Here is a 27,670-nt window from a genome sequence, read left to right as displayed (position 1 = left end):
CTCAGTGTGCTCCTGAACTAACAGATAAGATCCGGTTTGTTTGTTCTCCCATTTCTGCCCATACTGCTGGACATCAGAGATTAAGACCCAGACATCTGTTTGTTTGTTTTTTACACCATGTTAGAAAAGTATGAAGAAAATGAAAACCCTTTTATAACTGATGGAAAAGTTGCATGTAATTTTCAAAGTGACAACTTACAGAAAGTATTGGAAGAATACTTATTTTGCAAACCTCTTCTCAGAGTCAGAATTTATTACAAAATATGTGCCTTCAGTGGGTACAAAAGATCTTTCTTGAATTTGGAAAACCCCAGGATTTTGTAAGTGGATGAGAGACTCAAGGAGGTCTAGTTAAATGTTTTGTAAAAGTTATCACAGAATCAAAAAAAGTTTAAAAATTCATTTGGCATCCTCATTGCTGTTGTGTTTGCTGGGAATGTTGCATGCAAAACACTCCAGTCTTATCAAATCATTAACATTGATTCTAGTCTTAATGGGACCATTTGTTTTTCATTTGGAGACATTACCAAGCATTTTGACTAGTGTACATAGTTTGTAGTAAAAAGGCTTTTACATAGCAAAGTTTTTTACCTCATGAACAAATTATGCTCCTTCTTCTCATGAAGGATACGTGGCCTCACTCCAAAGAATTAAGTATTTAAAGACTAAAACAATTTCAAAGCTGACACAAATTATTTGGGGGGAAAAAGCCCTGTTCCTTAAAAAATATTTGGATAATAAAAGCAAACCCTTGTGAATGTAATAAATAGATTTTAATTAGGCATAATTGGATTTACTTATTGGTTGTACTCAGTCATGCTGGAATTCTTTCTCCTGATGCCTGTGTGCTCCACACTACTTAAGTATGATGTGAGATAATATGAAACGGTGAATTGACGGCACAAGGAAACTATTTGGACGGCTGTCTGGAGTTGCCATTATTGGCTTTAATTATGACTTGCTGTCCTTGGGGTACTCAATGAGCCAGAAAAGGCTTCATATGTGCCAAAGTATTCATTAGTATTCCCCTTTCTGTCATTGTGCTTGCAGAAAGACTTTATATCTGGCACCTGACTGCAGTTCCTCTTAGCATGGACTGAGATGCTTTGCAGATTTTGATAATCATCTGAAAGTACACCAGTGTCTCCACTTTTTGGATGCAGTAGAAGTTGTTCCTAGGTAACAGTGGAAGAACTCACACCACTTTCTGATGTAACTGGAGAACAAACAATTTTTGTGGTTGTTCATGTGACATGGCTGCTTAAAGAAAATGTTGTGGTACCAACTGGAGAACGAAAAATAGTTCCTTGTTTTTCTCTTCCAGGTTAGGGGACCTGCATGAGGGCTTCATGGGGAAGTCCTTGTATATATCAGCATTTTAGGCACCTTGCCATCATTCCATGTAGAACTAATAATGAAGTCCAAAAAACTTTCTGAAATAAAAATAGCCTTTGGAATCCATTTTGGTAATGAAAAATTGTCTGTAGTGAAGAATTTTGGATAGAATAGAATAGATTAATAGAATAGAATAGAATTAGATAGAATAGATTTTTTTTGGCTGCCATAGGGTGTCCCTAGGGTAGGTACAAAACAGAGTAATCACTCCTAAAGAATACTCCGCAAACTCTTCTGACACTTTGCTGTAGAGGCTGTGCTGAGAATGGTGACCACTCCTTTGGCATCTGCTCTTGAACAGACTGGTGGACAAGGATGAATTCCTGCTCCAATACATATTTACCATTGCAAAACTTAATTTTAATTTAGAACCTTGTTTGAACTTCAAGTCATGTTTTTAGCAGCCTTTGAAATACTGTCCTGTGGGACACCAGACTGTTCTTAGAAACTAATATTTTAACTAAGGTGGTGTGTAAACAGATACTCCTGATTTTGGAGGCATTTGATGACATCTTCCACTTCTCATCTGACACATTACAGCATAAGCTGGCTTTGACCTAAGTACAGAGTTCTTCTTGAACTTCTGCTATAATAGGAGGATGCTCTCTTTCATGTGCTGTTTCACAGTCTTGCTCTCCCTGAAACCCCAAATCCTTACACTTGTCTGAGATTTTAATCTAAATCATGGATGAACTTCAGCCACTGTTTAAGCATTCATGCCCAACATTTTGCTTTATGGGATGAAGTGAAAAGATGCGTCCCCAGGGTTTGTCAGTATCATCTCCTGCTTGGGCAGGAGGAAGAGCTTTCACCTGGGCAGCTTACACCTGGGGCTGGTGCAGAAATGGATGAGAAGAGAGGATGCTGTCTTGATATATTCTACCCCTTATAAACCCATTCCCTGAAACCTAGAACTGAGGCTGGGGTGTGGGAAAGAGTCCCTGCCTGCCATTCTCCTGCTCTGCCATTCTCCTCTAGCTTATCTAGCCTAGGTTAGCCAAAATCCTGACATTGTGTTTCCAGGGTTTCCTTGGCTGCTCTTTACACTCAAAGAGTGTGCCATCTTTGGGTGCTCACTACTTTCGGACATCTCTCCTTCAGCAGGGTCTGCTTTAAAACACATGGTTTCAAAGTTTGGGTTCAAAGAATGGAGGGAACTAAAAAAACCCCAATCTTTCTTTTCTTTGGTTGCTGTTTATTGCAGAGAGTTTTGCTTCTCCTTAGAGGCGCGGCAGGTGGTGCTCTTGGTCCTTCCAAACACAAGTTGCACTTCCTAAATTCCAGTCAGGTCAGAATTGTGCCATCCTGCACCAGCTGGCTGGTTTGAGCCCTGTCTGGTTCTGGGCAGGGTCTTTGAGCTTTGAGTGAAGTGTTTTCCATCAGTGAAAAAGAAAGGAGGGAAGAAAAGGTACTCTACGTGGGGTTTTGGCAGGAAATGAAGAAAAGATCGATGCAAACAAAGGAACTAGTTGGCAAGTACATACTTAACCACACTGTAGCCCAATCCAGCCTTCTGTCCCAAATTTAGATGGTAAAAGTACTAACTGTGGAACTTACAGGGAAAACGTTGTAGCTATTAAATGGGATGGTTCTGTTGCCATTGTCTTCTTGTGCTGTGTACATTGAGTAGGATCACACTTTCACCTACACGTTGTAATTTCTCAGTGCAAGCACCACAAAACTTGTAACAGCAACAATTCTAATTTCCAGGTTCCACTTGCTTGTTTCTCAGCTGGCAGCTATACCTTGTCCATGCATTTTGTCATCCCTTACATCTTGCAAAATCTGGATCAGAAGGCCAAGGGCAGGAGACAGCTGTTTTCTTCCAGCTCTTAACAAACAGGTAATTAAAACTGACAAAGTGTCATTATCTTTTATTTTCTTTCTTTTTTAAATAATGTTTCAAGTGGAAAACCCACCTCTCAGGATTTCAAAAATCTTAGTTTAAAGTGTTTAGAAAGTAACTAAAAACAGGCAATTCTGAGCAGAACTTAAAGTTTGGAAAGAAAAATCGTGATTACATGCCAAGTATCTCATCAAAAGATCCCTACCCAAGATTTTTGCCGCGGTTTCCTGGAAAGGTGTCATTGCCAGTTCTTTTCAATTTTTCTTGTAAATATATGTTCTTGAGGAATTTAATATTAGATTTAAAAAAATTAAATCCCCACTTCATTTATTCTAAAGGCATTGAGTTCTGCTGTTCCCCAGTCCTCTCCTCTATATGTTAACCCTGTTCAGAGATATGGTGAAATAGAGGAAATGCTTCATTTCACCCAAGAAGTTATTCAAATACACTTGTTTAGGTTTTTAGGTTTGTTTTCTTGGAGTGCAAGGAGTGACACCAGTAGATGGTGCTGGTGGTGCATTAATAAGGTTCAGTTTCACATTTGTTTTCTGGTCTGTGCTTAGAGAGAACAAAACAAAACAACAAAAAAGAACAAAACAACAAAATCCCTCATGCTAAGCTTTTATCCAAAATGTTCTCCCCACACTGAACCGGTCACCGTTTAACTTTAACCTGAACTGTGGCCCAGGAAATCCTTCAACATAAATAACCTTGGAAGCTGCCATGACCATTTTTGGAACGTGCTGCCTCAATAAATCTGTTACTTTGTTGTGCAATGTTGAAGTGTGCAGTTGTTTCTCTGATTAATTAGGGCAAAAAATAAACTTGCACGATCAATCCAAGCTGTGACACGTTTCAGCCCTGGCTTGAACGTGGGCAGAAAAGAGCCTTAGAGCCTTCTCCACAGACCTGCCCTGGAATTTTAGGATACGTTTCTGGCTCGGAGTTTACTCCATTTGATGAGATAAGGTGGCTGCTAACAAAGTTTGCAAGGGAAGAGTTTTGGTGTGTCCCAGGACTGCCATTCTAGCTTAACATGAGTAGGGCTGAACACAGTGAGAAATGATTCATCTTGACCACTGCCCCCACTAAAGACAACATAACTGAAGTGTTTTATATAATTGTGTTTATTTTATTTCACATATTACCCATGGAGAACAGCTGATACATTCTCTATATCTTTCACCAGTCTGGAATGCAAGATAAAAAAAGGTATGGAAAAAGAGTTTAACGTTTGACATTCATGATATGAAAAATAGAGGGGATACAATGTTTTAAAATGCCCTTATGCTATATATATATATATATATATATATATATATAAACCGTAAAAAAAAAAAAATTATTTTTTAAAAAAAAAAAAAAAAAAAAAAAGACATGGCACAGAACAATCTTAAATACCAATGCATATCTCGTGATCCACACACACCGCACTTATAATTAACAAAAACCACGTACAATTGCACTTTTCCTCTCTGTGACGTTCAAGTATATCGCAGTCCCCGCAGGGACTGAAGAGTGTCCGATTCCCTGCCGGGTGCACATAACGCAGAGGGTAGAGCAGAAGTGGGCGGCCTGTCCTTGCCCGCGGCTGACGCGCACCCTCCAGCCCTCGGGGGCAGAGGGCGAGGCCGGGGCCCGTCGCCCACCGGCGGGTCCCCCCCTGAGCATCCCCTCCTCGGGGCTGCGGGGCGCGGGAGGGCGGCCAGGGCCGCCCGGCCCCCCGGGAGCAGCGGCGGCGCCTTCGCGTCGCGGGCGGCGGCGGCTGCGGGAGCCGGCGGTGCCCGGCCCGGGGAGGGCCAGAGTCCGTGGCGGGCGGGGGGCGCGGCGTCCGCTGCCCTTCTCAGCTCCCCCGGAGGGCGCGCCGGGGTCCCGCCCGGGCAGGCGCTCTCCGCGAATCCTGGCGGATCTCAGCCCGTGCCTCAGTCCATCCGTCGAGGCGGCCTCGGCCGGGTCTTGCGGCGCTTCAGACTCCGAGGAAGGCGGCGAGGGGCTGCGCCCGGCGCGTCCGTGGGCGCCGCCCGGAGCTGGGGGAGCGCGCCGGGCTGCGGCGCTCGGGCAGGGAACGCCGCCGGCGGCCGTAGCCCTGGGGGCTGATCTTGTTTGGGGGGGCGGCATCGTTCCTGTCGTTGACGGCCGCCCTGTGGAGCTCGTCGACCAGCCAATGCACCGTGCACGTCCCGAAGCGGCACGCCTTTGTTTGGAAGTGGGGGAATCTGTTAATGCTCTGGCGGTAGCGCTTGACGCGGATGTGAGCATCCTCCCGGTTGCTGCAGGAAGAGAGAGAGCGGGCATGAGAAGAGCGCAGGGGGGGCCCGGAGGGGGGGACCCGGTGGGCGAGGGAACGGGAGGGTCTGCAGGGCAGGGAGCCCCCAGGCTGGAGAGGGGCTCGTCCCGACGGTGCCCAGCTGCCCCTCAGCAGTCCCGGCTGTGCCCTCCGCGGCAGCGCGGAGCAGAGCCTGCTGCCCATGCGAGGCGAGGCCCCGCCGGTTTACGGCTGTTACTCTTTCCTATGCTTCCAGGGCTCAAGTTACTATTTATATCTGACTTTCGCAGCAAAGGCGCTACTATCTCCCGCCAGCTGAAGAGCGCGGGGAAAGGAAGGCGGGAGGCTGCTTTCAGCGCGATGGGCAGCCCGGGCAGGACCTGCCTGTGGGGCGGGGAGGATCGACAGCGAGAATAACCCTGAACACCCGGAAACCAGGGGACCCCGAAACTTTCCACTGCCCCGAACAAGTGCCCGAGCCCAGGAAGGGCTGGTATTTACCTGGGAGGCGAGACTCGGGAATCCTCCTTCACGTCCTGGGTGCGTATGAGAGGCAGCACGTCGGCGGCTGCCCCCAGCCCTCGGAGCAAGCCCGCAGGCTTCACGTCCCGCTTGGCTCGGCTTAGTGCCCATTTCGTCCATCTGAAAGAGCACAAGGGAAGAAGAGAGCCTGTTATCGCAAGTCTGCAGGGCGGGAGCCAAACCAAATAGATTCGAGGGGCGAAAATCTTTGCCAGCGCCGAGATTTTTTCCCTTTTTTTTTTTTTTTTTTTTCTCTCCTCCCCCCAGTGTTTCCTGAAAGGGCAGAGGCCTTTAAGGAGCTGAGCAATTCCTGCAGGGAATCCAGTGCCTCTGAGCGCTGCCGGAGCCAGGCGCGGGGGCTCGGCAGCTCCACGCGCGGCGCGGGGCGCTGGCAGAAGGGCGCGCTCCGATACTTACTTTCTTTTGAACTCTGTCGCTACGTCCACTCTTGCAGCATCCACCCCGAAGAAGGCCACAGAGCCGAGATAGAGCAGGGCTACGTGAACTAGTTTCATTCTGGCTGGGCTCCTGCTGGAAGGAAAAGAGAACTATAAGCATGCTTGCTAATAAAAGTCAAGTAAGGACTGTCCTTTATTCCTGGTGATTCCAGAGAGCTCCTTCCCTCGCAGAGCCCCCAGGCTACTGGGGACTTTGTGTCTGATATGAACCAGAAGCTAATATTTGCTCAACAACTTATCACAGAGTAAATAACAGAGCCTCCAAAGTTTACGTTTGTCGAGAGTTTAGTTGCAGAGGCGGCTGAAAACCAGCAGGATTTCCAGAATACCCCCAGCGGCTTGCACTAGGATTTAGCAAACCCGTAAGATCAGAGGGAGCTGGCTATCGGACGCATCGTTTCCAAACTCCAGCAAGTGTTTTGCTGCCGGGAAGTTTATTCCCTGATAGCTCCTCTTCCCACTTCACACGCAGAACCAGCTAGTTCTGGATCTTATGTTGTAAACTGCAGCTGATGCCAAGAGCCAGTGCAAGACTCCACAGCATAACTCCAAACTCTTCAAGACAGTCCAAATTTAGTAGAGTTTTACTTGCGTTCCACCTCCCCTGAATCTTTTGTTGCTGCCAAGGACGGAGAAAAAAAAAATAGTTCTTACCTGACAGTGAGGATAATCCACTGAGACAAATGTTTTTGTAGTAGCGATCCGAGCTTGCAGGGTTTCCTGAGGAGCGAGAACTCCTCCTTTGTGTGTGTGTGTGTGTGAAGTAATCACTGCCGAGCTCTGCGCTCCACTGCTCGCTTTTATAGAGCAGCGCTGAGAAGTGGGTGGACCTTGGCGTGGCTGGGCGATCTCTCCTTTGGCACCCCCCCACCCCCACATTTCAAGCACTCCTTAAGCATTCTGACCTGGATTGGGGGCAACATTGGGGGGGGGGCAATAAGAGGATTATTGAAAATTATCTTAAACAACTCCCGTGGTATTTTGTTAATTATAACGGCAGCTTTTGGGATTCTGAGTCATGGCACAACTTTCAAAATCCGATGAGCCCCTCAGCCTGTTTTACTGGGGACAGAGGTTTTAACCGCCGAAATACAATTATATTGATGTTGTCTGTAGGATAATTTCTCCTTCTAGACATATTAGCTTCAGGTGGGTGAAAGCAGGCGAGTGGAAACCAGATTCAATCCATTCCAAAATCCATGAAAACCCATCAAATATCAAAGTTCCAAAAATAAACCCATATTTGGACAACGTGAATTTATAATGAGTAACTGGAATGACAGCCTTCTTTACAAAAGTAATGAGGTGGCAAATCGAGCATCATGAATATTTATGACCTAACTTGGGTGTATTTTTTTATCTAACAAAATGAATTTTATTTACTTGATCGATTCAAGTAGATCACGATTCAAATGGTTTTGGCAAGTGAAGGTCAGAGCCCAGTTCTCTGCCTCGGAACAGAGCAAGTGGCATTGCTTTGGGGCAAACAGGGAGTCACTGGAACGCCCGGGGTTACAAGCGCCGGGAAGATCCGCCGTGCCTTGTGCTGTTCCCAATCCGCAAACCTCACGGGTGTGAGTGCAGTTACTTCCCGGTCAGAAAGCTGAACCAGTGCAGGATCGGGATCTCTAACAGCATTTTCTCGGCTGGCCAGCAGCAAAACCTTAGTCTGACCACCTTGCTGTTGGGTTTTTTACAGTCTTTAACGTCTTTGCTCCGTGGCGCTTCAGAAACGCAGAGGTCCGGCTTCGCGGGGGGTGCTGGAAGCCAGCAGCGGATGCACCGTGTCTCCGCTTACTTGTCGCAGTAAGTAAGCGACGTCACCGAGGGAAATGCCCCAGGAGATCTGCGCCCTGGGGCGCCAGGGTCCCCGGGCCAGCGAGAGACACTCGGCAGGAAGGAATGAGCTGGTGAGATGTTTCTCTCGCATCTTGCCCCAAGCAAAGTGTTTCAAAAGTCAGGTGAGTGAGTGTGTGCTCGTGACTGTGCCTTTCTAGATAACCGCGGTGTATAACAACACCCCGGAGTGGTATGTGCAGGGGGATGACGGAAACTTTCCTGTGCGCGGCTCACTCGGTCTAAGGTGCTCTCTCCCTCCCCCCGCTCTCCAGCAGCGTCCAGACATCTGGAGCCTTCTGTGTCCGGCATCTACCTGTGCGGGACAGGCTGGCCCGGGAGCTGCCACCCCCCGGCCGGCGGGGAGGGCCAGCGCTGCCTGTCGCCGCTCCCCTCTGCCCCGAGCCCCCTGCGCGGCTCCGCGGGGCGAGGCCGTTCCCCCGGGCCGGAGCCGGGGAGGCGGCGGCGGGCCCGGAGCGCCGGCAGCCAGCGGGGCCGCCCCGGGCTCAGCCCCGTCCCTCCCGCCCGCAGCTCCGCCGAGCCGCAGCCCCGCTGCTCCGGAGCACAAACGGGAAAAGCGAGAGGTTGGGGGGGAAACACAGGGAGGAAGAGATGGAAAATAAGTGGTCTAGAACGGGGCCGTATCATGACCGGAGCTGCACGGCTGCATCAGCCCGCGATGGCTGGATTTTAGAGACCTCATGAGGCAGCTCCAGCTCGTGCGAGTTCAAGCATTTCCTTGATTAGCACAAGTTGAAACTGAATCTAACTTTTTCCGAATGAGAAGGCGGGATTTTATGTGATAAGCATTGCTTTGACTCAAATTAAGTCTCCCATTCCAGTAAAAAAAAAAAAAAAAGTAAAAAAAGTCACACATTTCCTCAAATGCTGGAAAATCCCTCATTAAAATCTTTGGCTTAAACGGGAAGTGTGTTTTATACACTCTAAGTCAAACAATGCAGAAAAAAATCCTATGTTGATTTAGAAATAGCAATAACAGTAGTAACACAACTCTCATGTTTCTTCCATACTGACTGTAACTATCATCTCAGTGATACAAAGTTACTTCGTGCAAATTTATGAGGTGGCAAACTCTGACACATAAATGATCAGTTTGTTGCTGATGTGATTTCTGAAAGGGCGTCAGCAGGTAAAGCTGGTTCAAATCTACCACAAAACATCATGTTCTTTGTTCAGATGCTCATTTTGTTCTTTCTATGAACTTGCATTCTCAGGCAGTTTGGGAATGAGCAATAGTCACTGAATTGGTACTGTGATGTAACAGTGACCAATTTTTTTAAAAAAATTATTATTTCCTTTAAAAAGGAAATTGGAATGAGCAATAGTCACTGAATTGGTACTGTGATGTAACAGTGACCAATTTTTTTAAAAAAAATTATTATTTCCTTTAAAAAGTAAATTGTTATTTCCTTAAAAAAAAACAAAAACAAAACAAAAAAAAAAAAAAAAAAAAAAAGATAAAAAAAACCCCAGTTCCACAGAATGTTCCATAGCAATATCATTCACAAGCTGAGTCTGAGGCAATGCCAAGCAGTTCAGCAAGACCAGTGTGTGATGTGAAGTGCAGGGTGTCCTGGATGCTGCCTCATCCATGGTGGGAAGCTGGCCTGGAGGAGCAGCCAGCTCCTTTTTACTGCTTATCCTGGGTGTACCATTCAGCCTCTTGGTGCTCCCATACCAAAGACCCTACAACAAGTATCTGCTCTGGCACGGACATGGTGACGATGAGTAGCTGTTTATAGAGCATTTTATTCAGGCTGAGATTTATTTGAAAAGAAAAGGTCTAAAATCTGTGGGTAGCAATGGGGAATCAGTGTGAGTCAAATATTCGGTGCTGATTATGGAAGAAAACTGTTGTTTGAAGCCAGTGGAAGTGCCTTTGCATGTTTCACTTTGTTTAAACAAATTGTTCTGAATTCATATGCCATGAGTATGAATAGACTTGATTGTATTTCAGGCTGCGTGAAATCAGCAGAAAGATAATACTAATAGAAGAATGGCACCCCCTGAAGGACCTAAAACCTCAGTCAAGCTCCACACAGAAAAACCTCACTGCCAGTGCCTGCTCTCAGCCAGTTCTCTCTGTGCCAAGAGCACAGTGACAAAGGGCTGATTCCATTTCGGTAGTCCTGCTGGAGGTGCTTTGGTGAGCCTTTTGTCTGACAGGTTTGAGTACACCAAACAAAGCCTCCGAAGTGAGTGGGGGATGTCTATTGGTAGGGGAAATCTGGTCAGGGTCATGGCTGCCCCCTGTTCTGGCATGGGTTGGGGTGGCACTGGATAGAGACTGCAGGCAGAGTGTGAATTCCCTGTTTCCTGAAGGAGGAGTGAACTGTAGAAGGTATTGTGGACGTTCACACCTTGTTGTTGGCAAGTGCACAATGTGAGGGTGGCAACATTGTCCCTTGAGTGCTTTCAGGCTCTTGGTGAGGCTGTAGCCTTGCAATTCTTCCCCTGGAGAAAGCACATGACTAGGTGCTTGTGGAGACCTGTGCCTGGTGTCCTATGTGAGCCCCTGCTCCTCCTGTGAGGAGCTAGGCTACCCTGCTGGAAGTGAGGGAATTAAGGATGAGTGATCTGGATGAGCATTCAGTTTCACTCTTCATTAGAATTTAGGTGAACAAACACTGTGTCTGCTCCACTTCTTCATTTGTCTTATAAGAACGTAAGACTGCACTATACTTAAGGGAAGCTGCCCAGAGAAGTTGTGGATGCCACATCCCTGGAAGTGTTTGTGGTGTGGTTGGATGGGTCTGAGCAACCTGGTCTAGTGGCATGTGTCCCTGCCTGTAGCAGGGGGGTTGGAACAGGATGATCTTTAAATCCCTCCTGACCCAAACCATTCTGTGATTCTGTGAAATAAATAAGCTCAACTGAACTCCCTATTTCTTCTTTAAGATGTGCCACTTCTTATGAACTTTATAAACTTTGGCTGTACTGATTTAGATGGCAAAAGGAGCAAGGCTGTAAAGTGAGCACTAGCATTATTAGGAAATCAGTAACTAAACACCTTGCTCTTGAACCAGCATTATAAGTGCTCTGGGAAAGGTGTGAGTGATTCTCTCGTGCTAGAGGAGCTGTGTTACAGGAGCAGTGAGGTTTTGCTATTGAGAATTGTTATTGCATATTGACTCTTTTTATGAGTGCAGATATGATAACTCTAAGGTCCCATTTCAGATCCAAATTAGATAATTTCTTAGTGTCTTTAAATTCTCCCTTCAGGTTTAGCTGTACAGAACATGATCCTTTGCTATTGTGAACTGTTGTTATGTCCTGCAACCAAAACGTCTGTGTACAACTGAACAAAGATATTCCTACCTAACTCTTAAAGTGACTGACCCCTCAGAGTGCATCTCTTTCTCAGAAAGTACGGTCAATCTTTTTGATGTATATATTACACATTTTTCTTTACTCCTAAACAAGGAAATGTATTAGGATTGGATCCTTACACATGTCATTTGCTCCAAAACAGCTAAATCACGAAGCTGATGATTCCGAGGAGATGTCAACCTCTGCCCGCCACTGAGAAGGCACAAGCGGAACACTGCTTGAAGCTTCCTGACCAGTTTGCATCTGGCTTATCAGCAAGACACTGCATCACTATGTCCCAGCAAAGAGGTGTAAGAACGGCGTGTTTGAAGCAGAAATATCTCTGAGACCACTAATGACTGTCTGCTGGGTCCCTCTTCAGGATGGATCGTCAGGAGCGAATCCAGTTTGCTGCATTTCCACACCCAGCTCGATACCCACGACTGCTCCTCGCTGGAATGCAACCCATGTTCTCCACGCTGCTTCTTCTCTCTGCGCTGTCAAACACAGAAGCTTATCAGAGTGATTTCTGCAGGCTCTCCAGCTACCCAAGCGCTGTACTGTCCGCTCGTTTATCCTCAGCATCTCCGTGACTGCTGGCAAAGTCCACCGTGCTTTCGAGGGCCACGGTCCAAAAGGTGCCTGCCTCATCTGCACGTTATAAATAGCACCACGGCAGCGCCCCAGCGGCCACCGCCCGTGCCCGGGCCAGCATGTCCGAGGCCACGCGGGTCACCGCTGGCCAGTGCCCCGCCAGGCTCGGCCCCGGCGCCGCCAGTCGCGGGGAGCAGCAGGGCCGGGCCGGGCCGGGCAGCACAGCCCGCTCCGGGCCGCGGGTGCTGCTGTGAGGGGGCCGGGGCCGAGACCCCCGCGCCGACCCTCGGCACCGCCACAGAGCCCAGCGGGGCCGCGGCACGGCTCCCCCCGCGGCGGCACGTCCCGCACACCCCGGGCAAAACGTGACCGGGATATATGCTGGAAGCGCAATCCCCGATTCCCGGGCCGGGCTGCCGCGGCCGCCGTTATCTCGCCGCCGGCTTCCATTTCCGCGGAGCTCCGGTGAGGGCGATGCCCGGCCCCGGCAGCTCCTCGCGGGAGCGGCGAGGTGCAGCCCCGCTCAAACGCTTGGCTCTCCCCGGGCACGGAGAGCGCTCCGACCCGCCGCGAGTGACTTTTGTGAGGGGAACATGCTCCGGACCCGCTGCCCCCCGGTCGGCCACCGCACAGGGGGAGGCTGCCGGGAGACAAAGCCCCGCTCGGGCGGGGCGCGGACCTCCCCCGCCGGGCCCTCCCCGCCCGCGGGGGCTGCGAAGGGAGGCCGCGGCGCTGGCAGCGGCGTCCCGGCACGGCGGTCGGCCCGGGGCAGCGGCACTGCGGGACAGCCGGGCCGGGCCGCCCCAGCCCCCGCCCAGCCCCGGGGTCACGGCGAGCGGTCCGGGCGGCGCGCAGGCGCACGGCGTGCCCGCGCCTCCAACATGGCTGAGGTGGTGCCGTTCCTCCTGCGGCGGGCGCGGAGCGGAGGATGCTGAGCCTGCCCCGAGCCGCCGCCGCAGCCGCTGGGGTGGTGAGGCCGAGGCGCGCCCCGCGCAGCCATGGCCAGGCTGGCCGACTACTTCATCGTGGTGGGCTATGACCACGAGAAGACAGGTAGGTGTGGCTGCGCGCAGCGCTGCCCCGCCGTGCCTGGCCGCTCCCCGCGCTCCTGCCCGGCCCCGGCCCCCGCCCGCCTCCGGCCGGGCCGCGGGAGGAGGAGACTGCGGCGCACACGGGGCGCGCGTCCGGCCGGGGGAGGAGGGGGTGAGGGCAGCGGGGCGAGCCAAGGGTTAATCCCCCTTTCCCGAGGGGGGAAGCGGAGGGGCTCCTGCACCGCCCGGCCGGGGCAGCCCCGGCCCGCCCCGCCCGCCGGCAGCGGCTGCGGTTCCTCCCCCAGAGCGCGGGCAGGTTCAAACGGGGCCCGCGGCCGTGCCGGGCCCGGCGGCCGGAGCCGCGGGGCAGGGCCGGGGCCGCCGGGTCCCCACCTGTGTCCCGCCGGCTGGGGCGCGACAGCCGCGCCTCCCCGGAGAACAAAGGCTGCGTTGGGCCAGCAGCGGGGTTTGCCCGCCTGGCCGCTCATCCATCCCTGCTGAGCGCTGCCGCGTATCCCCGGGCAGCGCCCCAGCACCGAGTGGGGGAGGAATGGGTGCTCTTCCTAAAGCCTCGGGATGCGTTCTGCCTGCTGGGGGGAAAGGGAAGTGGTGTTATCTGCTGTCGTTTTGTGGGCAAAGAGAGAGTGGTTTGTGTTACATAACTCTCCGTTACGGTACCAGCTTTGTTGCTGCAGAGATCTCAAATCAGTGTTTAAATTGACTGGAAAACGAAGCGATTGTCAACTGGAATGTGTTTGTGCTGCGTATTTCAGAGCGCTCCTTTGAATGTATGCTGTTAATAAACAATATTTTAAACAGTCGAATGTTCCCTAATTTATTTGACTATGCAGAAACCAAACAACACTCAAGTTTGTTACTCAGAGTAATTCTTTGAAGTAGCAGATGCTTGTAGTCTGTATTTGTTCATTCAAAAAGTGCAGTTAATAAACTCGGACTACGGGGTTTTTTAAAAAGAAACATAATTTTTAGGGAAATCATTATATTTGTGTGTTTAAAGGTGCAGTGTCTTGCAAAGTTCTGCTAAGGATGTCTTGGATTTTACTGTTCTGCAATTATTATTCGGTTAATTACATCCTGGTTTCCTCTCCCACCCCATTTGATAATAGGTTGGTTGTAATTGTACTGTCAAAATCCAGCCATGTGAAGTGGGAAGTATTTTATTTAAAAAATAAAGACCTTTCCTTTTGAAACCTCTCTCCTGTTTGGAACATTTTCCCTGACAAAATTAGAGAGAACCCAAATCAAAACAAAAAAGCAACCAAAAAACCCAGATGTGCTTTTAAGAAGACAAAGCAAGTAGGCTGCTTGCTTCATGGCTATGATCAATCTGACCAGAGTATGTGAAGTGAAATTACAGATTGCATTGGAAAGCTTTATGTCTGTAAAATGTCTTCATCTGTAGCATTTAAGTACGTGTTTAACTTCCCATACATAAATTGTTTCATGAAGTTTGGTAGAATTGCTTGCATGGGTGAAATTGAGCAGATTCAGAAATTGAGCAGATTCAGAAATAACTCCTGAACCTTAATTTGAAAAGGTCGTGCCCGTGTTTAGACTTTATTATTTAAATTACTTGTTGCTACTTTAATGCTTCATAAGAAAAATGCTTGAAGGAACAACATTCTGTTGAAGACTAGGCATGCATTGTTTTCCAAATTCCTTTACCCCCACATGCAATCCCATAATACATGGAGTACTGACCTTTATTTTTCTTATAAAACTGTAGTTTTTTGATGTGTTTATTATGCTTCCTTCTATATGAAAAGCAGGGACAAACATTTCTAGGATTATAGACTAGCTACCCTTGAAGCTTTTATATTTTTAAGTATGTTCCATTTTTTTCTTTCCTATTTTTTTTTTTTCATCTCCAGCTACCTTCTGGCTTGGTTTTCATGTGCTTGATTTTAATGCTGAGTGTAATTACATTTTGTAGTGGTTATTTTTCTTTTTTTCCCCAGGCATAATCTGTGGAATAGCTTTGTGTAAACAAGCAAACAAAGATGCTGTACCCTTCCCCCCAACCTGTGTGTCAGCAGCATTTGGATGATAAACACTTGTGGTTTATAGGGAAGGGTGTTTACAGTGGTGACTGCTCTCCCAGGAAAGCCCCACTGGGTCTGCTGGCTCTCCCCTCACTGCTTATATGGATTTATTTACATGTGCCAATATCTTATCCCTGAAAATGTGGTTAAGGTGCTGATTTTTTGGCTTTACTCAAAAAACATTCATTGTAAATATCTAAAATGCAGTGTTTATGCAGTTTAGGAGCAGATCTGTAGATTTTTCTCGTTTTGTAACAATTTTGTTACTGATGCTACAAGTTTTTATCCAGCATAGTCTGCAGGGGAAGTGATTATTGTCCTCGAATAAACCAGATAGTGTCCTTTGGGAATCAAGCATGTGAAAGTCTGTTCCTGTTCTGGTTTAGGCCTGTGTAAATTGATGTTACAGCAGTCCTAGTGCTGCCATTCCTATTGTGTTAAATCTTCCTTTGGATCCAGCTCACTTTAGGATGCTGACCTGTCCAAAAGACTTTTCTTGCTGGCTGTGTTACCTGTGTTGCTGTCCCTGGATTACTTTTCTGCTCATTTTTCAAACAGTGTTGGCTCACCAGGATGTCAGATGAATGCCAGTTTTGGCATGAAGGAGGGTCAGGAGCATGCTGAAAGACACATCAGTGCACCCTGAATTTAGATCAGCCTAAATGGTCCTAGAGCCTTGGGCACAAAGAAGTTAGTGAGGTGCCTTAGTGTCCTGCATGCTCCAGGGAAACTAATGGGAGCCCTTGGGTAATTTGCCTAACAGGCAGCTCATTCATGCTTGGAAGGTTGCACAGAGGCTCAGCCTGAGTGGAGAATGAGCTTTGCTGTTGAGAAGTGTCAGAAGTGTTGCAGGCACTTAGGAGTTGAGGAGCCTGTGTTGTTGAGGATGACCTGATTCACCCAGCTTTTTCTGTCTTTCAGGTACGCTGGTCTGTATTCCCACTTAGGCTGCTCAGTCTGTGTGTTTCTCACCATAAGACAGCTTCCATGGATTGTAGTTTTAATGGCAGTTGTTTATTTTAAGAACTCCTTCTGAGCTACTGCATGTTAAGTGTCCTGACAGATTTAGAGAAGCCAGATTTTTAAATCCCCCAGCTTTACTAACCCCCCTTTTTTTTTGTTCTAACAGTGAAAGCATGAGGGATTTCAGTGATACACAGAGTAAAGCAGTCAACCTTGGTGTATTTTGCCTTCAGCTGAACCTTGGCTGAGGCAGATAACCACCTTTTCCCCCAGCATATCAGCACAGTATAAGGCTGTTACATAACTGGCTACAAAAGGCACTTACAGAAGTCTCTGAAAGGAGCAAAGGTGCTACCAAATGTAGGCATTCTGGGCTAACAGCTAGGAGAAATCCCAGGAGGCCTTACTGTTCATGCATTTTATTTTTTCATGGATTTTGAAGTGTGTTTGATGTGCTTCAGCAAAAAATTCTCATTTAATATGTCTGGATAATGGAATGTGGATGGGATTTAGGAAGAACACAGATGTTTGCAAAGATCACAGAAGAGCATGAGAAAATGCATTTTTTGTTTTGTTTGGTTTTGGTTTTGCTGGTATAAGCCCTAATCATGAATCTATCCCTAGAACCTACATGCAGTGCTCCTTGGAAAAGGTAAAAGAGAGAGCATTCTGTGTCTTCCTTAGCTCAGCAGCTGAAAGGTAAGGATAAAGAAGAGAGGATCCAAAGACTGGATTTGATAATTTCTCATACATCCACAGCAGCTTTCCTGTAGGATGCTGTTTTGTACCCAGAAGTTAAAGGAGAAAACCTGTGAGGTGGAGCAAGATGTTTTCTGTGGGGTTTGGTTGCTCTGGGAGGACAGAGGAATGATTTGTTCTTGATTCTGTGTGCAGTTGCAATGTGTAGGACAGAAGGCTTCCAACAGTATAGCAGTTTTATTTGGCTGTTGTCACAACTGATAAATGGTGGTATAACATGTGTAGGCTCTGTTGTGGTTGTTTCTCTTCTGATTTTTATCAACTCCTCTTCAGGGAAGCCTTTATTGTGTAACATAGCTTTGTATCTCAGAGGATTTTGAACAAGACAAGTGATTGTTGATGGAGTGGGAGAAATTTCTAAATGGAGTTGTCTGATTCTTTTTTGTTTTTCCTGTGAGCAGATTTTGCCTGTGAAGAATACAATATCATGAGGATTTTCTGGTGTATTTGCTGTATATTCATAATTGGGCATTTCACTGAGCTAGTGTGTGTATAAGGAGTGGATGATTGCTTGATGCCATAGCATCCAATCTCTGTAAAACAAAATGCAGAAAAATAAGGGAATAAAGCTGTTACTTCAGTGGCTTTCTTATCTGTGCTGCAGCTTAATTTGATTCAAATGCAATCCAGGGAAATCTCAAAGGGATTAAAAACATGACAAAACCAAAATCCTTCTTGTGGCAGGGGAATTCTTGTAGCTGTATGCAATGAAGCATCAAGTGCAGAGCTGGAAGTGGAGCAGAGTGCAGGATGCCTGTGTGCTGCTAGGAGGTGGCTGCAGTTGGCCATGGCTGGGCAGGGCATGGCAGCCCAAATACTTCTAGACAAATTAGTTGCTTCAGTCAATGAAATGATCTCTTCCTCCAAACCTTGTGCTTTACTTTTCAAATACAACAGATTCCACAATACTTTGCAGAAACAGAGTGAGGAAAAAATATTTCAATAACATGTGATTTTTTTTTTTTTGTTTTGATTGTGGTGGTGTTTGTTTGTTTGATTGGTTTTTTTTTGGTGAGATAAAGCTGTCTTGAAAGTCTGCTTGGAGGACCCCCAGTATTTTTGGTAGCATGTATTCCTAAAAGATATTCAAGCAGTATCTTCTAGTACATAATGTTGACTTAAAAAATTATTTTGATTTCGGTTTATGGATTTGTCATTTTGGAGAAATCATAAAATCAACAGAGATCATGGAGATCTTTCCCTCACATGTCTGTAATGAGTATTTCTAAAGAACTTGGATTTCTGACTCTTTACTCACTGTCTTTCATTATAATAGCAACAACAATAAAAATACCTCTTTCTCAGCCTTTCATTTTAAACTAAAATATTCCTGGAGGCTGATTTTTTTTCTCTGTAGGCTGTCTTCATTTGTTCTGAAATACGAGCACACAGATTATGTTGAGGGAAGTTTAAAGGAACTCTCTCTTCCCTATTCTGTCCTGGATTAACTTTGTGGATTATCTGACAGAAAGACACTTTTCCTGCAGCCTGTTCATGGCAAACAGTTTGTTATGCAAGCCTGAGTACTGTAAGCCCTGGCCTTCTATAACCACAATCATATTTTTCAGTGGAGGGACAATGAGACTGACATTTAACTTCTCCAATGCCCGAAACGTAACAGTCTTGTCTTGTAACAGCGAGGCAGAGAATGACACTGCTGTGGTAGTTCTCTGACATCAATTTAAAGTACCAACTACCTCCCCAGTTACTGGTGCTCACAAAGGAAAACCACAGTCACTGTGGCATCATTTGTAAAATGTGTAACAGCAGACTCACAGTCCAGCCTTGATAACTGTCAGTGAAAGTTGTATCCTGCAAATATCTACTGGTGAGTAGGAGCTTCTCCTTTGGTTCATCTCTCCTCTTACTCCTCTTTGCAGTAGCATGAGACTTTCAGGCTCCTTTCTTCTCTAGTGAAAAAAGTGATTTCTAACAATAGCATTATCGGTATTGATGAAATTAATTTTCTTCTGCTTGGCGTTTTGGGAATTGTGTTCCATTTATATGTGTTTGTTGAAATAAATTACTCCTCTGGTGTCAGTGGTATGTTCTGAAGTCAAGGACAATCCAATTAGTGTTGATTGGGATTTGGCAGCTAAATCCCTGCTCACTGAGCCAAGAACATGCTGGTTATTGCTTATCTGCTAGTGACTAGATAGATCCTGATTTCATGTCTCTAATGTTTACAGTTCTCAGTTTTCAATCTTCTACAGATTGAATACTATGAAAAAATGCAGTCGTTGAACAGAGCTTGAATTCTTTGTTTCCTTTCTGGTAGTGTTGTGTTGTAGGTGTCAAAGTAGCCACAAAATTTCCACTGAGCTGGACGCGGGTGATGGGCTGTCACTGCCGCAGCCAGAACCAGCACTTGATGACAGTACGGTCTGGGGCTGTGTGTAGCTGTTGTGGAGGAAAGCTGAGAGACAGAAAAAACAAACTCATCGTAATTCTGGATACAAATTCAGGATAGTTGCATGAAAAACCCCATTGGACCATGGGAGACCTCACCGGATAAAAAGAGACAAAGCAATGTTACTGGGCTTACAAAATCAATCACTCAGAAAGAAATTCAAGGGGGAAAAATAGAAGGTAGGAATAATGTCCTTATCATGTCCTTTTACCGTGGTTCATGTGTTGTTTTCTAGGATTTAAAACCCCAGAAAATCCATTATCTGGCACTTGGATTGATCTTCAGCAGGACGGAAAATGTCTCTTTTAAATGTTAGAGTGTCGGGTTGGGTCTCTGGAGTAGCAGCTGGAAGGAAGATGAGACATTCTGGCAGAGGAGTTCTCAGATGCTTGTGGGTGAAAAGGGATGACAGCTCTTCCTTCTGGAACCTTGACTTCGGTTGTGGAAGGTTGTGGGTTTTATTGAGCTCCTTTTGCCAGCTGCTGTGGACAGTGATGCCAGGAGTACGGAGCGTTGTCAGACTCTGTAGTGGACTGCCCTTCCTCGTGGCTTAGGAACCCTTCACAAGACATTGGCCACTCCTCCTGCTTACTCTTGGACACATTCTGCTATTTTAGAATGCTTTCTGTCTTCTAGGTTTACTCCAGAAGAATCTCTGCCTTATCATCTTTCTCACTTTCTCCTTCCTTCTCTCACTGTCAGTATCCATTTAACTCTCTTTATCTACTCCGTGGTTTTCTGAGATGAAGTCCTGTTGGCCACTCAGTCTGATTTTTTTATGGTTTTCATCTTTAAATAAACACATTCCAATTCATCACACAAGCATCAGGGCCAGGTTTTGTCCCTTCTGTAAATTTTGGCCCTAAAAGCATGTTTGGTAGAATTTTAGTTTAGGCCAGAAAAAAAAAATCCTTTTCTCCCCAGTCTTATTTCTTGGAAGCAGAAAAAGTATTTGGTGTGAAATTTTGCTGAAATAATTGAGCTGGAAACAGATGTCAACCATTGAGACTTTATATGGCGCATTTAGTTTAAGTAAAAAATAATTGAAAATAGTTAAAGAACAAGATAGAGCACCATTAGTGATGCCTGTAGCTGTTATTTGTGCATCTAAAAAAACATCACACTCTTGTTTCTTAGTTTGTTATAACTGCACCAGTTAAAGCCAGTAAACCTTTTAGCTTGACCACTGTGTTGAAGTCTTCCACAGTTTAAATTTGTACATTTAACATGTGTGTTTTTGGTTTGGACGAAGAAATGCGGACGCTTGTCCTTTTTGTGACTATTGTTCTCTGGACTGTAAATCTAATTCCTGAATGGCAGTAAGAATAAGCTGTATGTGTGACTAACAAAATGCTCAAGACTTGAAAGACAAAAGTTGTGACCTTGTCATAAATTCAGCTATAATGGAATTTTAATTCTTGAAATATTGTTGAATGGGCGTACTGTACTTTTAAAAAAAATAGGAAAGCTGTGTTTTTTTAATTCTATTACACAGACTGCTTTTCATAAACATGCAAATTGCAATTGCATAAAAATAGAAGAAAGCCACATGCTTTGTTCCTGCAGAGCTGTTTCTGCATAATTAATCTATTTTCCCAGAAAAACACATATTAGTTTTATGAAGTTTGTGTGATGACTGGGCTGTTACTGGTCTATATTGTTGGTATATGCTATTTTTAAACTAGGTTTAATACAAAACATTCCAGTAGAACTTACAAGAGGATTTCCATTTTCTTTCTTCTTGTTTTATTGTTCATGAAGAGAGAAGTAGTAGGTTTGATATTTTTAAAGAATATAGAATTTTTTAAAGAAGGTTTCAAAGAAAAATTTGTGATAAAACCAATTTTAAAAGCCTTCCTAAAACATGGATTTAAATCCATATTTCCCCCCGTATTTTTTTGGGTAATTTAATCTATTTAGAGTCTTCCTCTTTTAGGCTGCAAGTTCTTAGGATCTTCAGTCTCTGAGTTTTTTCCTTTGGTGTATTTTGTTCAGTGGGCTGCCAGACAGAATTTGCTTTTTGTCAAGTGTCTTAGCCTGGGGTCTCTGCCTGAGCCATAGGTTGTGCCCAGCTGCAGCTGAGGAACAAGTTGGAATTTCCTGTAAAGGGAGGGAAGAGCTGCTGCCTTGGGATTCACCCTACATTTCTTAGAAGTGCAATTATTGAATTATTCTTATTTTATGCATTTCAGGAGCTGCTTGCTTTTGCAAAATTGGAAACTAATTAGCCTGTGTTTCTCATGAGCAGTAAGTTTCAGCAATGGTAGAAAGCCCAAGGTTTGGAATGGATGCTTTTAGTGGTATTTCCAAAACAAATAAGATAACGAGGTGTACACACAGAATAAAAGGATGTTTTCTGTCATAATAAATATTCAGTTTGTGTTCAGAAATCCATGCAAGTGTTCAAAGCATTGTAGAGTAATGTTTCTTCCCTGGGTAATTTATAGTGACTGAAACTGAAATGCTTGTTTTCAGTGATAAATTCTGGTCCGCTTTGCTGGAGTGAGTTCAGAGAACACCTGTGAAGATCTCAGATTTGCCCTTTAGCTGCAGGCAGTGATTTTAGACCCTGGTGCCAGTTCTGTGCTACTCCCACTCACGGGCTGAGGTTTTGACTCAAGCTACCTGTAAGCATGCTTGAAGCTGAGGCACCTGGCTTTGGAGTGACACTGTGTGCTCCCTTTTCCAGCTCTCAGGGCTTGGTTCTTTCCAGCAGGGAAGCAGCAGAGAGAGCTGGAACATCCCAAAACCCCTCAGCAGGTTGTCCTCAGCCTGCAGCTGTGATGGCACTGCCCTTCAGCAGGACAGCCAAAGCAAGTGGCTGTGTTGTTTCAGCTACAGACAACTGAAAAGAAAACAAAGCCACAGAGAGCCACATGTTTGTGATTTGGAATTGAAAACTCTTCTTTCAAAAGATTCTCTTTCCTGTTTGATTAACGTGCATAAATAATGATACCAGGTTTGTCACTGAGTCAACAGCGTCGGGTCAAGTCGTGACTCTTCTGTTAGGTTGTTGTTTCAGCACCGTGTTTGCCAAATATTTTGTTTATAGTGTTTATTATTAAAAGAGATGAGATCATACATGTTTAGCGAAGTAATCTTGTGGAGGTTGTTTTTTATCATTTTGTTCTCTTTTGCCACATGGCATCTTTTTGGAAGAGGCAAGACTGTCACTCATTTTTTGTGAGAGAGTGGTCTTGAAAAGAACTCAGAAAACATGCTTTCTGCCTTTCTGACCTTGTAAGATGTTTTTGCATTCCTACAGAATTATTTACGTGCTTGTTTATGGGTTTCTTTATTATTTTTGTTTTTAATTTACAAAAATGTGGCCAGTGTTTTATCAAATAACGTTTTTTTGGAAAATTGCAGGTCAAGAACATGTGATTCCCTAGACTTGTCTCTAGACATAGTTATTGATAATCAGAGCTGCTCTCTTGCTGATAGCCTAATAGAAGGCACAAGGTAGCAGTTTGCATCCTACTTAGTTCTAATAAAAATGAGGATTGTTGCTCTTTACAGTGAGGTAGGATTTGAGAGGCCTAACTCAGAAGACTGTTGTTTTCATAATCTGTTGTTTTCTTGAGAAGATGCCTACCATTATTTGAAGTTAGAAAACCCAGAGGTAAGATTCAGATAAAAGTAATAATAATTTTTTTAAACAAAGGCCTTAACTGGTCTGCAACTCATTGTTTCTGTCTTGTGGAAAAAACCTTAGAGATGTTTATTTCCCAAATTTGAGATGGTTAAGGATAGGATGCTGGAAAGTAAAACCTATGGATCTCCTATCTTCCTTTGTAACTGAGTTGTGTGTTCTGCTTATTCTCAGCCAGTGTGCTTAAAGTTATAATAAAGTCAGTGGGTTGTTTCCTATCCCTAATTTCTTTTCTCCTTCTCCTCCCTGACTCCCCAAAAATCAGTAATTCTTCTTGTTTTAGGTTTAATATGAAAACAAGAAGAGTCATGGCTACTAATAAATACTGAAGCAGAAGACTCAGAATATAGTTCTGTTTAAAAATCCCCATATAAAGTCTAGAAATGAGCAGTAGAAAATCCTCATTACTTACTGTCTAAGTCTGGTATGTACTCCCTACCTAGTCTTAACTGTTCTCTTAAAGCTTTGAAAATAGATTTACAGAGACCAAAACATAAATTGTCTGTTTTATTAGATTTGATTTATGGTTTTATGAAAACTCTGGGTTTTTTTTTTATTCTTTTGCATTTGATGGTTACTAAGAGAAGCTTTGGAGTTCAGTGATCTTAATGTAGTTGTATAAAGCACCATATGCTTTCTACAGTTTTCACAGCAGATGGACCAAGGTTTTTGTCAACATGGTCTTGCCAAACTTAATTAGCAGCAAATTTTCGTGTCTGAATCTGAGCTGTTCCTGATTTAATGGTAGGAGTCTCAAGAATTATGTATAGATCAAAGGATCATAGAATGGTTCTGGTTGGAAGGGACCTTAAAGATCCTCTGGTTCCATGGGCAGGGGCACCTTCCACTGGATTGGGTTGTCCTTCCTCTGCTGGGGCCCCCAGAGGTGGTGGAGCGCTCCAGGTGGAGTCTCAGGAGAGCAGAGTAGGGGGAGAGAATCACCTCTCTTGACCTGCTGGTAAAGGATGGGTCCAGGTGGTCACTGTTCTTGGGCAAAATTGGTAGCATGGACTCCCAAAATTAATTTTGCGGACCCTTTTTTGTTCAACCTGTAAATATCAAGTAAAAAAGGAAGTGGAATACTTAATGATTGAGACTTGCAGATGATTAAAAGAAAGTAATTAAAGTAATTCCGAATAGCTGAATCTAAACTTGTGGTGCAGGGCTCCAGAGCTCATGATACTGAGTGATTAGAATGTTCAAATTTTGGATTAAATGCAGTTTTGATAAATACAAGCCAAAGTACATTTAGTGGCAAGAAAGAATTCATAGCAATGGTCTCTAATTTAGCTATTGTCACTTAGTGGAAAAGTTCTTGGAATTTGTTGGGACAGTTCTCTGTAAAACTTCAGCCTAAAGTCTGGTATGACATCAGTAAACTCAGAAATAAACAGTGTGGAATTGTGAAAAAACCCGCCCAAAACCACTGTGGTGTTGGGATTTGCAGCTTAGGGGCCAGGAATGGGTTAGGTGAATCCCAGAGGTCCTGCTCAGCCCTGTGGTCTGTGTCTCTGTGATCCAGAACCCTAAAGACTGCACATGACATCACTCTGAGCTTTTTATTTGTTTTTTTTTTAGCTCTCAACATCACAACACTGAGGGCTACTTTATGGTCTGCATTAACCTCTCCATCCCTTTCACCTAAACCACATTTTGGCCATCCCCTGTATGTGCAGTCAGGTGATCTGACCTAACTCTGCAGCTTTGCAGTTCTCCTTAGTCACACTCTTAACATTTTTTGATAACTTTTTTCCTGGTCTTTCAGAATCACTTTGAATTCTTATCTTGTCCTCAACTATGTTTATTATCTTCATTTTCAGAAAATAAATAATTTCTGTGTATATGTGTATATATATACATATATATATATATATATTTAAAGTATTTTTGTATATATATATGTTTATATATTAAAAGAACAGGTGCAGTTATGTTCTGTGTTTCAGCCTGCAGCAACTTCAATCAAAACCAAACCAAAACCCACTGCAAACCGAAAGCCGAGCGTTGGACCCCACAATGACTCATATCACGTCTGGGAGATAGAATTAATGCTGCTGTAAATATGATTGAGTGTGTGTAGTGAATAAATTTGCAGAAAGCACATTCAGTTGATGTCCCTAGGCATACTAAATTTTGGGTTGTTTGGGGTGCATTTCAGTGGGCTGATATTTTAAGTCAGGGACTTTGAGAACCAAATTGGCCAATTATTTCCTAAACAACAGAACTAGTGACGTATTTCTGCACATTTTGGTCTTTTGTCTGGAGTGGCCCTGGTAGTGCTGCTACAGACAAGGAACAGGGTGTCTTGAATACTAACTTTTCTTCAGATCAGAGTCACTGTGTATTTATTTATTTGGGTTAAAGGCCATTGGTCGCACAGACGTTTCTGTAGGAAACCTCTCTGCAAGGAGCAGCTTTACTTGTGAGAGCACCATTCACTGTCACTTAGGAGAATGTTTGCCTGCCTTTGTGGCAGACACATTATAATATGCTCCAGTTAAGATTCTGGGCCTGCCACAGCTTCAGAAGGGAGAGGTTATGTTCTATTAATTAATTATGGGCCCATAGTCAACTGGCATTTAATTGTTTGCTAGGACGTGGATTTGTCTCTGTTTTCTTTGTTTGTGCTCTCATTTCAAACCACCAGTTCCTTCGGTTTCTTGCAATTGCAAAATATGCATTGAGGAGTTAAAAAAGTACTATTTTTACTGCTAATGGTGCATGCCCTGGAAGTGCATTTGGATGTGCAAAATCTTGGCAGCGTAGCTTATTTATGGGGCAGGAGATGGCAGTAAGGAAATAGGTGATTTAGCACAAGCACAGAACCATACTTTATTCTTACATGATGGTTTTAAGAAAACTCTCAAAACCCTTGAAATACCATAGTAATTATTCAAATTTACACATTTATATTTATTTTGTGCCTTCCTGTTTGATTTTTTTTTTTGGGTTTTTTTCCAGTCAGGTGGGTATTTACCAGAATTTGCATGTTGTTTAGCTGTGTGTGGAGATCAGGTGAGATATTACATGCTGCATGAGCAAAATGCAATTCACATTATGCACAGTTCAGCTTTAGGGAAGACTGCTGGAGTTAGAAGTAATACAAATACACAGTCACACTTGTAATGTTTCAAAGTTTATGTCTGTGGATTTCAAAGAAGTTTGCATACAGCATTATTTTTAAGAATTCTCATTCTTTGTGTTGGTTCCCACTTAATTTAAGTCGCTCTGGCAGCCGTGTTCTGTGGGCAAGGAGGGAATGAAATACTATTAACCTCTGCGAGCCAGAACACAAACAAACAGTGTTTAACTTGTGGACGGCTGAGGGTGTTCCAGACAATGGTGTTAATTTTCATTGCCTGTTTGAAGTAGCCCCTTGCTTTTTGTTCTCGGTTCGGAAGCAAAACATGTTGTTTGGAACTTGTCTACAGCTGTGAAGAACAAAGTTTGTCATGCAGGAGCTGAGCAAGATGACATCAGGAGATGGTGGTGGCTGCTGTTTGCCCCTGTGGAAGCGTGATCCCTGGCATGGATTCCTTTCACTTGGGGTCAGGCAGGCAGGCAGGGCTGGAACTGTGTTCTGTGGGGATTTATGGGACCCTTGTTAATAGGGGCTGCTGTTATTTTGGCCTGGGGGCACTCGGGCTCTGTTGCAGTGTGTTCCCCAGGTAAGAGCTCCTGCAGGGCTGTCGGTGGGCAGCTCAGGGTGTTGGGGTGGTGACACACCAGATTTTGGCAATTCAGGCATGACAGGAGGCCAGTAACTCTGGAGCCTTGCTCACATCCCCAGCTTATGGAGTGCTGAAGAATCTGGAGCAAAATGTGCCTAAACCCTCAGAGCCAAATTCTCTTGAGGGAGAATAGTGCTTTAGAATCGTGGCTTGCACAGTGTGGGGTTAGCTGGTCCCTGGGGTGAGCAGCCCCAGTGTTGGCATTGGTGCCATTCAGGCAGGTGGGTAAGGAGCTGGTTTTTACTAAACACATGGGCTGTAAGATAGGCTCAGCTTACTGGAAGCTCTTTGTTTTTTTGCTCTGTTTTTAGTCTATAGTCAGTCCAGACAAAATATTTGGCCTACCAGGATATGTGAATCATTCTTCTTTGAAAAGCATCATTTATCATCTGTGTTCTGAAAGTGTTTTGTATGAGGAAAACATTGAATACACTCAGAAATTTTTATTGTCAACGTGCGTTTTTACAGCTGTTGTATAAAAATCTTGCTTTGTTGAGATCAAAATATTATTTAATTGTTTTAGCCTATTGGAATCACAGGAAATATACAGGGTGGGAAACTCCCAGATGACTTGTCACTCTCCATCATCTGTAGGTGAGCAGTGGCACGCAGACTTAAATAAACAAATTTTAGCAGCTGGTTAGTTCTGGGAAAAAAAGAGAAAACTTGCTTCCTCATCCTTTATGATTACTTATGTGTTGAGTAGAAGAAAAGCTTTGAAACTTACTCAATCAATGCAAAAATATATATACAGTACAAATCTGTTGTTAAGGATTGAGTGGACAGGTTGAAATCGACTTGTGTTGATTTTTTT

General features: G+C 44.8%; 2 protein-coding genes across 9 annotated transcripts in view; one reads left to right on the top strand and one right to left on the bottom strand.

The window, feature by feature from the left end:
* Positions 1-4,352: 4,352 nt before the first annotated feature.
* On the bottom strand, positions 4,353-7,262 carry ADM (adrenomedullin). Of its 2 annotated transcripts, none has more exons than XM_041415241.1 (4): positions 7,142-7,262; positions 6,447-6,557; positions 6,009-6,149; positions 4,353-5,511 (listed from the first exon to the last, which is right to left on the bottom strand). In XM_041415241.1, exons 2-4 carry the CDS (start codon positions 6,542-6,544, stop codon positions 5,208-5,210), a joined length of 543 nt encoding a protein of 180 aa, XP_041271175.1. In that variant the 5' UTR covers positions 6,545-6,557; positions 7,142-7,262; the 3' UTR covers positions 4,353-5,207. The 2 variants fall into 2 exon arrangements, with proteins under 2 accessions (XP_041271175.1, XP_041271176.1); XM_041415242.1 differs by having other exon boundaries at positions 6,447-6,560; positions 7,142-7,251.
* A 5,904-nt stretch (positions 7,263-13,166) lies between these two features.
* Positions 13,167-27,670, top strand: part of SBF2 (SET binding factor 2) — a 232,280-nt gene continuing 217,776 nt past the window's right edge. For 5 of the 7 annotated variants that reach the window (XM_041415218.1, XM_041415223.1, XM_041415222.1 and 2 more), the window contains exon 1: positions 13,179-13,300. In XM_041415218.1, coding sequence (XP_041271152.1) covers positions 13,246-13,300 — 55 coding nt within the window. In that variant the 5' untranslated portion in view covers positions 13,179-13,245. Of the gene's footprint in view, positions 13,301-27,670 lie in introns of all 7 variants that reach the window. The other 2 variants (XM_041415221.1, XM_041415217.1) reach the window with 1 other exon arrangement.

The sequence above is a fragment of the Onychostruthus taczanowskii genome, unplaced genomic scaffold (genome assembly GCF_017590055.1).
Source record: "Onychostruthus taczanowskii isolate IOZ18803 unplaced genomic scaffold, ASM1759005v1 scaffold49, whole genome shotgun sequence".
In the NCBI taxonomy this organism is placed as follows: domain Eukaryota; kingdom Metazoa; phylum Chordata; class Aves; order Passeriformes; family Passeridae; genus Onychostruthus; species Onychostruthus taczanowskii.
Note: the sequence above shows the minus strand (reverse complement) of the source record. Positions and strands in the feature narration are given on the sequence as shown.